General features: G+C 40.6%; 1 protein-coding gene across 3 annotated transcripts in view; it reads right to left on the bottom strand.

Moving 5' to 3' along the window:
• The window catches only part of PDLIM4 (PDZ and LIM domain 4), a 226,998-nt gene extending 213,114 nt beyond the window's left edge, over window positions 1-13,884 (bottom strand). The window contains exon 1 of one of the 3 annotated variants that reach the window (XM_073651205.1): window positions 13,680-13,884. In XM_073651205.1, coding sequence (XP_073507306.1) covers window positions 13,680-13,772 — 93 coding nt within the window. In that variant the 5' untranslated portion in view covers window positions 13,773-13,884. The remainder of the gene's footprint in view (window positions 1-13,679) is intronic. The other 2 variants (XM_073651203.1, XM_073651204.1) reach the window with 2 other exon arrangements.
• Between the last annotated feature and the right edge of the window lie 310 nt (window positions 13,885-14,194).

Raw genomic sequence — 14,194 nt, 5'->3', positions numbered from 1 at the left:
TCTTATCAATGATGATGTAAGTAATTATTTTCTCCCAAGAGGTTTTGTTCACCAGAAATGACTACAACTCATGTAAATATCATATAGAACTATCTTATAGACGAATGCACTACATATTAAAAATATACTTTCCAAGGTCTGAACTTGATACCAACTAGTATACAGTGCATTTATAATTACTGGTGAAATATTCTCTTTTTGCTGGTTCAGTCATTATTTTCCTATGTATAGCAGATCTGGACAGTAGCAGTTTCTTTGTGGCAGTTTTGAATGTCACTGAAAACTTGCAGATTTCAGCTACTTTACTTGAGCCTCAAGAGCACGAATTATGTTGTTACTTTAATGGAGAAACTTAAAGATGATGGATGTTTTCTAAGTGGTGCCAGAAACCTCCAACAACCATAAGATGCAATGACATAAATGGAAAAAGAGTGTGTGTGCGAGAAATTCAACTCGGTCATAGAAGCCAGCTTCCTGGTTCAAGTAATTTAGCAGCTTTCCACAAGGTTCTTTCTGTCCACAGAAATGAATGAAAATCGTTCCAGGATAGACTGAGCATGATTCACGAGTACAAAAATAGAAAACTGATTTACTTTTGATCAGATTGAATAGATTAATTTACAAACTGTTATTTGTGGGGAAAAAAAAAAGAAAAAGAGAGGGAAAAAATTCATACTGTAATTAAGATCATAAGGACATATGCAAGTTTGTCTTGAGGGGTTTTCTCATGAGCAGCATTTATGGGCATCTCACCTCTGAAGTCCTCATCTATAGGGAGAATATTGCTCCTCAGATCACTTTTATCTGGCAAGTTGAATTAAAAAAGTGCTTTGTGGTCTTTGCATAGACTTCAACAGAGATTGTGAGAATGGCTTCCTCTCCAGTCAATCTATGGCTGAAGCCTTCTTCTTATGGCTAAGGTTCTCAAAGGTCCACTTTAAAGAAGTTGGCTACTACTTTTTATGATTGCTTCAATCGTTGGACCCTGTGCCCCTTAGTGTTTTTCTAATTACTTCCTGCTGTTCTTCTTGCCTGTGAGCGGCGCTATCACTGGCCGCTCACAGGCATCACGTGACCCCCGGCTGCGCTGATGTCACGTCAAGTTCCGGCTGCAGATGGGTGTCTCTCTCTACTGCGTTCCACGGTGGATGCTGGGCTGTGGACGGGGTTACCCCGCACGTCACACCCAGCATCCACCGTGCGCTCTTCCTCTCCCCATTCATTGTGAAAGCGCGCGGTGGATGCTGGGTGTGACACGCGGGGTTACTCCGCCCACAGCCCAGCATCCACAGCGGGGACCGCGTCACTGATGTCATGCCTCACTTGACGTGACATCAGCGGAGGGTCACATGATGCCTGTGAGAGGCCAAGGATAGCGCAGCTCACAGGCAAGAAGGACAGCAGGAGGTAATTAGAAAAACACTTAGGGGAACAGGGTCCATCGATTGGGGCAATCATAAAAAGTAGTGGCCAACACCTTTAAGGCTCTCATATTGTGAATACAGAGTTATATACCATTCTCTGGTCCCCACGATTCAGACATGTCTAACTGTATATAAAATCAGGGGCATACATAGGTACAGTAGGAAAGTCATACACCAGTATGTGATCGGTTACATATCCATGTAAAACTGGGCTGCAATACCTCTGTACATGAGCCCTAAGGCTGCGTGCCCACTATGCGTTTTTCAAGCGTTTTTGCCGCAGAATTTCTGCAGCGAAAACGCTTAAAAACGCTTGGTAATACGTGCCCCATGGTCCCCTATGATAATCCGCATGTGCTGTGCACATGCTGTGTAAATTTCCGCTGCGCATTATCATTGCGGAAAAATACGCAGCATGTCCATTAATTTTGCGGACACGCAGTGTAATTGCCGCCATTGACTTGCATTGAAATGCATATTATCCGTATGAGCACATGCAGATATTAAGCGATTCTATGTGCGGATGGTACCCGGGTCTGGAGAAGAGGAGACTCTCATCCAGACCCAGGTACCATAGTACCTGTAAAAAAAAGAATTTAAAATAAAAAATAAAGATTATACTTACCTTCTAATGGCCCCCGGTCTCCTCAGCGATGCGTCCGGTCTGTTGTATGGGTTGCGGTGGTGTGAGGACCTGCCATGACATCATCTAGTCATGTGACAGGTCACGCGACCGCTGAAGTCGGCGGTCGCGTGACCTGTCACATGACTCAATGACGTCACGGCAGGTCCTTTCACACCACCGGGACCCATACAACAGACCAGATGGAGCGGATAAAATACCGGGGGCCATCAGAAGGTAAGTATAATCTTTATTTTTTATTTTTTACCATTCTTATTCTTTTTTTTTTAACTATTACTTGGTCACACTATATAAATCCATGCCGGTAGCATGGATTTATATAGTGTGACCAAGTTGTCAAGTACTTTTCCAAGTGATGCTAAAATCGCTTGGAAAAGCGCTTGATAACCTGCATGAAGAAATGCATGCAAAAACGCTTGACAAACTCTTCTACCTGGCAGGAAAAACGCATGTAAAATCCGCATGCCAGGGAGAAGCGGAAAAAATATGTAGCATTTCTGCATCATGGACACAGCCTAAGTTTCCCAATAGTTCCCAGCTCTGCATATCTTCACCTACAATTAAAAATGACCAGCATTCAGTTTCTTCTCTTCCTTGTGACGGGAATTATTGCATTTGCTATTTATGCTATAGTCAGGCCAGTGTGGGAAAATGTTCTCTTGTTTCTGCTTTGTTAATACCCGGATCACATAACATGCATACAGACATATGTTAGCTGACCGTCTGAAAGCTTAATCGCTGTAACAGCTAATTATCTATAGGTGGTATGATGGGTTTCTTTGTGTCCCAGTCCTGATAGTCTGTGTGACCCTTCGCTAACACTCCTCCTTTTATACCCCAGCAGCCAGCTGAAAGCCTGTAGCAGGATCTAATCCTCAGAAAAATAACATCTATCCAGTAAGTGATTCTATAGTTTATTCTACAGTTTGAACTTATTTCCTTTTATTAGTGCACTATGTCTGACCTACAAGGCATTAGAAAGTATACCATACCACATCTATTTCCCATGTAAATGAAGGTAAATGCATGAGCCTACAGAATGGCACGATCAGGTTCTGGTACATTTCAGTTCTTTCTGACCATTTAGGCAAATTATGATCCTTACTTGGTTTGCAGTATGATGATTAAATAAGATCAAACTTCCTCATGCTTCATATATATTGAAGAAGGGGTGAAGAGGCAGTGACGACTCTATTCTAACTACAAAATGACACAATGACATATTATTATTACCTTTTCACATCCATTTTTGCTGTTTTATCATGGGTTACCCGTTACATAGAAGTAAGACCTGTCACTCTTCAAGTTCAGATGGAAAGCTAATTTTTACCTGCTCAAAGGTGCTCAGCAAAAAATTAACCAATCTCATCCCGAATTAATGGTTAGACAGGTATAATACTATAGGATACTTTACCTGCCTGTATACTAAATTTCCATAAAATAAAATTTGAGTAGGATTACTCAAAAATTAGAAAATTGTACAGGGATTCCCCAATGGTAGTAAAATTATGAATCCAAATAGTATCATGCCAGCACTTGCTGACATCATGGACCATTAATGGGACCAAGTTGATGTTAGATGAGACCTGAGTTTAGATTTAAGAGATATTTTTACTTTTTTCACTCCTTTTTAAAGATAATCTATCACCAGATTTTTGCTACCTCATCTGAGCGCAGCAGGATATATAGATTACAGAGATCCTGATTCCGGTGATGTGTCACTTGCTGGGCTGTATATTTTAGAAAACCCCTATTTTATCTGCTGAAGTTCTACCAGTTCTCTGAATGCTGAGCCCTGTATAACCCTGCCCATGCCACTGATCGGCAGCTTTCTGTGTACATTGTGTATAGGCAGAAAGATGCCAATCAATGGTGTGGGTGGGGTTACACAGAGCTCATGAATATGGAGGACTACCTGGCAGCAGGTTTAGTAATCCTCTAGTGATTAGCTCCTGCTGATAAAACAGTGATCAAAATAACAACAAGAAGCCCAGTAAGTGATACATTGCTGCAATAAGGATGTTTGTCTCTACATTATGCTGCTCTCGAATAAGGTGACAAAAACCTGGTCACATTGTTGGATCAAATTTGCCAATGCAAGTTTATGGGTCCCTATCCTGTTTCCTTTTTTTCCTATAGAAGCGCTACTACTTGTACTTCTGGGGGCTTTAAAGGGATTGACCAGGCAAACACTGTGACCAACCCAAATGTGCTGCATTGTGAACTAACCATCCAGCTTCTCTTCTGACAATCATTTCTTTTCATGTGAGAAGTGAAAGTCTCTAAAGCCTTACAAGGAGAGGAAAATACGATTAACATTCCAGTCTTATTGTTATGTAAAACCTGTGTTTTCCCTGATTGACTTGTTTTGGCCATAATCTGCTGTCACTGGGGAACCATGCTAAGATTATGGGTTTATCTGAGCATCTGGAATGAGGAAATCCCTCCACTTGTGTAAACAGCATAACTCCAATGGATCTAGCCTGATTCATTTGGCTTTCATCCACACAGTCTTCCACTTTGCTGCTCACAGTTTGAGGCATTCTCTCAAATTCCCTAATATTCCATATATATGATATATCATATCATGGTGTGTTAAAATGTACTCTGCAATCTTGGTGACCATGACTGCAGAGGTGGGTCAGTTGTGGGGAGATAAATCCATAAGACTTCGCACTTAAGAGGGTAATATCTCATCTACTGCTCTTATTGGTGATATTTAGAGGATCCTTAAGAGCCCCTTTAATATGTGATGAAGAATGCAGGTACTTGCACAGGCTCCACACAGAGTAACACAAGAATTGCTTTCATAGAACATAATTGAAAAAACTAATGAGGTCCCTAAAGTGCCATTTTGGAACTATATTTTGGCTGAAAAGTAATTTCATTCAGGAAGAAAAACATACAAGAAAGAATAACCTTTAGAGTGTTCAACTCCCTACCCTTAGGATCGGGATACTTATATGTGGAAGAGCACATCGCCTGCTGAGAGTATGGTCATGTACGGTATATTTGTTTTTTAACATATGGTACAAATGACAATACAGCATATAAAGTAACCTAAAAATGTTCCCTGATATTCAAGAATTAGTAATATCATTACTCTGTGTCAGTAAAGTCATATTTACTGAAAAAAATGTAGCTTAAAAAAATGTATATATTATATTGTAATCTGTAGAACAAAACCGCTATAGTCCAGCATCCAGAAGTAGAAAGGCCCACTAGTTATAAATTTGTCCATAGCTGAATTTACTGTGCCCATATTATAAAAGGTCCATATAAAGTAATCCAAGAGTTCGGCATCATGCCAGCATTTTATACCAGACCACCAGAATTTTCATCTAAATTTAATATATATTGGTATTAACTTGGAGTCCATTGTGGTACCTACTAACACATTTCATGAAAAACTATTCCTGTTTATTTCGAATTTCTAGGAACAAGACACTGACATTGTACAGTTATTCTGCATTCTGCATAATGTATTATTGTGACCAATGAGTTTGTATGTTCTCAACATGTTTGCATGAGTTTCTTCCGGGTACTTTGTTTTTTCCCACACTCTAATGACATACTGATAGGGAATTTAGAATGTGAGCCCAATGGGGATAGTGATGATGATGTCTGTAAAGCTGCAGAATATGATGGCGCCATATAAGCAAGCAATAATAAATAAAAAATTGCTTCTGTAACTGCGAGAAAATACTAGTGCCACTTGGTGAATGAATGACATCGGCCAGTGTAAACATGTTGGTGAATACCTGATAAACGAACAAAACACTTGGTTACTTGGCTGTGTGAAATGTTTATCCCTGCATAAAAATCAATGTTATCGGCAGCACATCACCCCATGAAGCAAGGGATGTGCTTCCTATAACATGATGCTGTATGGGGACAGAAAAATGGTATTAATGATCATTCTGTTCCCATAAATTATCATCAGCTCGTGTAAATATGCTAGTAAGTGACCATTTGTTGACCTGTATATAGTCTATCAGCATCCGTTAATGGTCAGAAATCTGCCCATCTAACTTTACCTTAGGATTTACACTTAATATTTAAAAAAAACAACTTTGTGGCCAGATGTAAACTAATCTAACTTCATGTTGCTTCTATAGCACCAGAAAATAAAGACACAATGCTCGATGAGAAGATGATTCACACTGCTTTGATTTTCAGTTCACAAAAGTAGTATTTCATTTAATATTTGATGCAGTTTTTTGAGCCAGGAGTGCATACAAAAGGAATGGGAAATATAAAGAAAAGACTAAGGCTAGGTTCACAGTAAATATTAGTATACGGCACTCCGGAACATTGAAGAGGTGCCCAAGTAGGGTTCCAATCCGTGCCAGATAATATAAGTAGAAATCAACTTCTCATCATTTTTATTTCCATTTTCCTGCTCCACTATTCTATAGGAAACAGAAAATCAAAATTCATGAAAGAAATAGATCCATCACATCACAGGCACAAAGAGCGCCATATGGACCTCCATGACTATAATGGGTTCTGTTTGGATTCCTTTAGGGTGTCCATCTTTTTAACAAAAACTAGCCCACCATGCTGTGACTCTTCTTCCAGTGAAAATTTCGGAACTTGTGACAAAGCTTCCTAATTGAGACTCAAGCAAAAGTGTGAAAATAGTCTTATACCTCTCCTTCCTTCTGGATTCACTTTTGGTTTAAGTTTAAATAAAAAACGGCATCAAGTACTGCCTGTGTTATTCCAGCCTAAATCCTCTTTTTCTGAATTAAGGGATATTTGATATAAGGTCTCATAGATTTCAACCCCTTCACGACCTATGACATATAGGTACGTCATAGGTCGTGTCCCTCCCTTTGATTCAGGTTCTGGCGCTGAGCCCGGATCTTTCCCAGCACATGACAGCTGATGGATCTTTCCCGGCACATGACAGCTGATTTAATCAGCTGTCCAAATTAGCTGTCATGTGCCCCTAACAGCCGGAGGTGGAATCGCAATCCACCCACGGCTGTTAAAGGGGATATCCGGGACTTTGGGACTTTAAAAAAAATCTGCCTAAGCACTAATAGTTAGGCAGTTGGTACCTACCTGCCTGTTGTGCCTGGCGTTGTTCTCTCCCGGCACAGAGCGGTCATAGACTTCCACTGAAGTCACATCAACAGACCGGCAGTTTGTATTACTGTTAAAAGGGCGGGACTACTGGTGTCATGCTGATTGACAGCTGTCTCCTCCCTGCCTAATTGGGGGAGCCGCTGTCAATCAGCATGACACCAGTAGTCCCGCCCTGTCAATAGGAAGACAAACTGCTGCACTGTTAACAGGGAGCAGCTAAATCTCTGGCAGGAGCGATCCATGACCGGCGCCGAGTACAACAGGCAGGTACATTCCTTTTTTTAAAGTCCCGGATATCCCCTTTAACATGTTAAATGCCGCTGTCAATCACTGTCACAAACCTCGCCCATCAGTGCACATGATCGAGGGGCACCGATGGGTTGGCATGACAGCCGGGAGTCTGCAAACGATGATTTTGCTACACATAGCAGGGCTGCAGCCCTGCTATGTGTAGCACAAGTGATAGGATGATTGCACCTTCAAGTCTCCTAAGAGGACTATTAAAGCAAGTAAAAAGTAGAAAAAAAAAATCTTTTAAAAAAAATAAAAAAAAATCTAAAAGTTCAAATCACCCCCCTCATGTCCCATTCAAAATAAAACAATGAAAAAAACCACAAAATAAACGCATTTGGTATTGCCGCGTTCAGAATCGCAGAATCTATCAAAATATAAACTAATTTAATCCGATAGGTAAACGGCATAACGAGAAAAAAAAGTTTTTTGGGGTTGCCACAACATTACAATAAAATGCAATAAAGAGTGAACAAAACATCAAATCAACCCCAAAATGTTATTAATAAAAATGTCAGCCCGGCGTGCAAAAGGTAAGCCCTGACCCAGCCCCAGATCCCGAAAAATGGAGACGCTACGGGTCTCGGAAAATGTCGCCTTTTTTTCTTACAAACTTTGGATTTTTTTTCATCACTTAAATAAAAAAGAACCTATACAAGTTTGATATCTACAAACTTGTAATGACCTGGAGAATAATAATGGCAGCTCAGGTTTAGCATTTAATGAACATGGTAAATAAAAAACCCAAAAAACAATTGTGGAATTGCACTTTTTTGCAATTTTACTACACTTGGAATTTTGTTCCCGTTTTCCAGTGTAACATATGCTGTAGTTCAACTCGTCCAGCAAAAAACAAGCCCTCACAAGGCCATATTGACTGAAAAATAAAAAAAATCATGGCTCTGGGAAAAATGGGAGCAAAAAACGAAAGCGCAAAAACAGAAAATCCCACAGTTGTAATAACTACAGTATGTAAGGCTATGTTCACACGTTGCATTTTTTCAGCTTTTTTATGCAAATTTTTACCTGAGTTTAACAGTACCAGCAAAGTCTATGAGATTTCAGAAATCTCATGCACCCACCTTGGTGTTTTTGCCCTCGGTATTTTGGGAAATACTTTGTTTTTTTTTGCAAAATGCAGCATGTCACTTATTTCAGCGTTTTTGCAGCGTTTTTCAGCGGTGGAAAAAAAAGATGAAAAAACGCAGGTTATCGAGTTTTGCTGCGTTTTTGGTGCCAAAACCTTAGGAAGTTGAATTAGGCTATTTTTTTCTGCACTAAATTTTATCAGCATGCACAAGAGAAAAATGAACATTGACAAAACCGCAGTAAAAAACGTACCAAAAACGCACTAAAAATGCAGCAAAAACACAGGAAAACCTGCTTTTTGGAGGCAAGTTCTTGACGGCCAGGAGAGCAGGTTTTGCAGCAGAAAAAAAACGCAACGTGTGAACATAGCCTTAAAAGCACAGGGGTTTGGGCTTCCTGAAATGCTCAACGATAAAGAGGGATTGGACAGAAATTGTAGTTTTAACCTGCCTGATCCTCAGTCTCCTCTTCAATAACTTGAGACCTCAATGAGGCTGGAAATGGTGAGGCAGTATAGATTCACTGTAAATTGGTGTATTTTTCTAATTTATTGCTTATTTGACCTAGTTTATATGGTAAATAGCAGTTTTACTCTAAAAAATATTTCAACAAACTGCTATGTGCCATCAAAATGATGAATCCATTAGCTAGACTGCTGTATGCGAGACTAGAGACCATTAGGTCTGAATTTACACACTGGGCATCTTTAACAATGCCTTTCAGGTCAAAAAAAGCTGCTTCCAGATGTTGCTTTAAGGTCTAAAGCAAATAATTGAAAATGTTACATATACAGTGCTTTCTTTGCCATCTTTGTGGTTTTTGGTATCTTTTCAAATCCCAAATTTACATGCTTCTTATGGGATTTTCTATAGGCTTTACTATAGCACTTGAACAACAATAAATAAAAAACACAAAAACATGGTTGTCTTAGTGAATGTTATAAATGCCATGAAAAAAACCTTAACAATAAACACACTATTTTACAAATGCTAAAAAGTTAGTTTATGGGAAGAAAACCAAGAGCCCGATTCATCATTTGCAGTTTTTACTAGTCAGTTCTTCTTTTATCCTGTGGTAATTGTTCACGTTGTTTCCGCTAAATGAGTCAAAATAGCACACTTGGTTCATCAATTCATGGTTTCATGGTTCATGAAAGTCAAATATGTCTTTAATATGAGAAAACTGGAAGACAATAGCGCAAAGTAGGGCCTTAGTTAAAGATCCATCCTCTATGATTTTTCCTTCCATTGTTCTGCCTTTAAGCATTTTGTGACTTTTTAACGCAGAAAGTCGCAAATTTAGCAAAATATTGCAAAAATGACACAAAGAGATTTCTTCCGTATATAGAAGCCCTCAAAAAGGGGTCTGGAGTGCATTTGTGATAAATTCAGCAACTTTTTCAAAAAGTTGCAAATGATGAATCAGGCAAAAACTTCTGTAAAACCTAAAATCTGCCCACAATGACAAACTGAAATAAAATACATAAAAAATAATGAGAAAATGGAAAGATGAATTTGGTGCAAATTAAAATAGGGCACAAAACACCAGGAACTGGACAAAAAACAAGCGCAAATGGAATAATGAATCAGGCCCCTACTCTTTTGCTCTCCGTGTAAAGTATTGCTATTAACCCTCTAACTGCCAATCTATGTCTTCTATGCTTGACCTCATATTCTAGGATTTCTATGATAACAGAAGAAGTGTATTTTAAGGAGGGAAACCTTTCAGAAAGCCCGTCTGGGCTGGAAATGGAGTAATTGGTAGCATATGTATGACCTGAGCAGCCTACATCTGTTCCCTCCATAAGTGAAGACCCGGTACAGCTCATACACAAGGGGGTCTACAACACGGCAATGTTTGAATACTGAATCACAAGAAGAGAAAACTTCAGCAAAACTGAAACCTCATATTTGCTGTAAGTGATTTGCACCTGTGACCAAGCAGATTAGTAAAGTCAACAAAGGCATAATGCAGCTTTTGTTATATTCCATCTTCATAACCGACACTCCTTCTTTGGGTGGGATCTGGAAGAAGTGCACCAAGACGTGCAACTAGGGCATTTCTCAAGGTGATAGGAATCACCGTCACAGCAATTTAATGGTTAATACAGAGTGGAGCTGTCACACTTTGTGTGTATATATTTCGTCTAAGTGCAGGGCAAAATGTGTCTGAAATATGTAGCATATTGGATGCCCTATCAGGCTGGCATGGCAAGCGGGAACTGATAGTTCTAAAAACAAAAATATGAAAACATATAAAAATGACCCCATAGATCAGAACACAGCGTGGCCTTCCATCACACAGGGGTTAATCCTCTCCTGAATATGTGTAAATTGTTAATTTATCCCTTTGGTGCCAGCTATGTAATATTTTCGGTACAATACAGATGTGATACCTTTGGTCTAATAATATCTAAAAAAATGTAAATGTCTTGTTTCATCAAACGTGTCAGTATCCTGGAAATAACAAATGAACCTTTATTCACTGTTTAATGGCCGCGTTGTTCCAATACCAATGTTTGGTGGTCTCCATCAGGAATGGCAGAGATGATGGCCTGTATTTCAGTCACCTGAGGCAAGTGATTGGTAACTTTATCAGTCACCTGACCAGGGACCACCAGAGCGGTGACAATGGAATAACGAGGGATTGGACCAGACAGTATAGGCTCATTTGTTCTATAACATCCCCTGGGGAAACCCGTCTAAACTAACCAGGGGATAAACACTCGTTATGACTCTGATAATGCAGTTTCAACATTGTTTCCCAAAGTAACCAACATTCCGTGAAGGAAATTAATATGCAGGCATTAACCGGGTTTTCCATTTTCAACAATCCTTTTTGAGCGCTGTCTCGATTTTTTTCACAGACCCATAAACTTATATTGGCAAGTTTGATCCAAGACACTGATGAAAATCAGACATGTCTCCATGATATTGTGAAGACCATTCCATCTGCAGAAATACTCCGACAAATGAACAGCCCTATATACTATAATCACGAGACTTAACCGTGAAAAACACAGCTAAAACTGCATCTGAATGAGTCACTATGTGCACAATGTGCCTGACCCACAAAAGCTTCTAGCACAATTGTCAAACATTCATAGTCGTACAAGGAAGACCGCCCTCCGGGCCCTCCAGTCACGTCAGGGGCCCTCCAGTCATGTCAGGGTGTTCTGCAACATTTCTGATACACAAGGTACAATATGACAGTGTTTGGTAGCATGCATCTACTGGTCTTGGCATGGAAGATATGGACCATTCACACTGGGATTCATGCTTTCCGGGACACCATAGTCAGTAAATCAGCCTCCAACAATATGACCAGTGGTATACATCTATTATATACAGGGCTGTGGAGTCGGTAAGCCAAACCTCCGACTCCTCAATTTCCCTGACTCCACGACTCCAAGACTCCCTCATACACCGCTCATATTTAAGTGATAAATTTACTGTAGCACAGATTCATCTCAGCTAAAAGTCTAGACCCTTAGATCAGGAATAGGACAGACATTTATAGGACATTTCATAACTTTCCCAAATTCTTATGAAAAAATATTCCCCACAAACTGCATTGAACTACTGCACCCAATTTATTATATATTTTAGGAGTTGGAGCCGGTCCATTTTATACCGACTCCACCAAAATGGGCACCGACTCCACAACTCTGACTCCACAGCCCTGATCATATATATACATATACAATGGTTTCTAAGGGAGCCCTTCACATACAGATATCTATCCAAACTGTTGTTTGTAAGGTGCACTAACACATTGAAGTTTGCTGCAGTTTTGCAACATGGCTTTTGCAGACCTTTGGAACAGTAAAATCACAGGTAATTTTGTGGAGCAGTTTCCAGCCACACGACAGGCGACAGCGACATGTAATTGCATCTTATAGAGCAATTGATCTGACTGAGATCTGTCTCATCTGCCAGAAAACTGATACTGAACAGTGTAAAATCTATCTACTAAACACCACAACTGTATTGTGTAAAAAGCATCTGGAAGACAATTACAGAAGATATCGAGGCAATTTTACGATAGGAGGATCAGAATCAGTAATAGATATAAATATGGTAATAAATATAAAATACATGTAAAACAGTAATGCATATACAAAACTGAGTCTATCTTAGGCAGCACGGTGGCTCAGTGGTTAGCACTGTTGCTTTACAACGCTGGGGTCCTGGGCTTGAATCCCACCAAGGACAATATATGCAAAGAGTTTGTATGATCTCCTTGTGTTTGTGTTCTCCGGTTTCCTCTAACAAGCCAAAAACATACTGATAGGGAATTTGGGTTGTGAGCCCCAATGAGGACAGTGATGATGATAGCTATTAAACGTTGTGGAAGTAATGGCGCTATATAAGTGAGTAAAATAAACATCTGTGAAGATCAATTACAACGTAAGATTTGTGCAGAAAACTTAAAGTCATCAGTCATGTGTTTCATATGACAAGCATACTTATATATGACATAAAAAAGCATCAAGCATCAGGCATCTGGGTAAAAACAGCACGCAGATCTGAGCTTAAAATTAAAAAAATGCCCAATGAATGAAAAGATCAATTGTAACAAAGTGATTCCTAATCCTGACCTGTATGACCATCATCAGAATCATCACCATCCATACAGAACTGTCCTGATGACAGATGTCAGTAATTATATGCAGCGATATTACTGGTGGTACCAAGAGCTGTGCCCGTATATGTGGAGGTTCTGGATGCCCAGCTAGGAAGCGCCATCACAGGGCCCTCCATGATTATCCACAAATATATATATAGATACATATTACACACATCTCATAAATGCCAGGGACAATGAACAGACACTATGTATCTAGAAACTGTGTGCGTGTGTGTGTGTATGTATGTATATATATATATATATAAATATATATACACATACATATACATGTAGATAGGGTCCTGCTGTAGGGACCAGAGACTTGCAGTATAGCCAGGGGGGCACCTATAAATCATGGCATCAATGACTAATACCATCCACTGTCCCTGCACTGGGCGGGCGCTGCCAGCTGGGCACCCGCACTCTACGTGTAAGTTTCCAGCTCCGCAGTCTCCGTTTCTTTCCTACCTATCGCCGTGCACGTATGGAGGAGATGAGAGGCCACTTACCCGGGATATGGTGAGAGGGGTGCTGAAGTCCTTGCCCCCCACCAGCCTGAACCCCCAGGGAGAGGGGCCATTGAGAGTGACGGTCTGTGCCATGGTCCTGCAGTACAGAGCTCAGCACCGCGCTGCTCCCGGGCACCGGACTAACAGCTCAGTGCCGCCTGCCCGGAGTACTGCTCACCCCGCTGACGTCACGTGGGAGGGTCCAGGTCCCGAATGCCGACTTGGGCCGTTGCTAGGGGACGGCGTTCTCTCCTTGCAGAGGTGGTCAGGCTGCGGGGTCCCTGTGTGACTCAGAGGCCGGTCCTGCACCCCCCATGCTGACCTGACTCACATATCACCCACTGAACCCACCAGTGTGGACCTGCTGTAATTACAGGTCGCAGCCTCTGTCCGTGTTAGCAAGTGCATGATCCAGACATCAGCAGTGAGAAGGTCGCCGTGGCCCTCATTTATGTATTACTTTAAGCCACTTTTTGCTGTTACCTAGAAAAGTGGCAGATGCAATAGACTGGCAC

This window comes from Phyllobates terribilis, unplaced genomic scaffold (assembly GCF_046119375.1).
Source record: "Phyllobates terribilis strain yellow unplaced genomic scaffold, ASM4611937v1 Scaffold_11__3_contigs__length_659146591, whole genome shotgun sequence".
Taxonomy (NCBI): Eukaryota; Metazoa; Chordata; class Amphibia; order Anura; family Dendrobatidae; genus Phyllobates; species Phyllobates terribilis.
The sequence above is the reverse complement of the archived record's forward strand: the minus strand, read 5'-3'. Positions and strand labels throughout refer to the sequence as shown.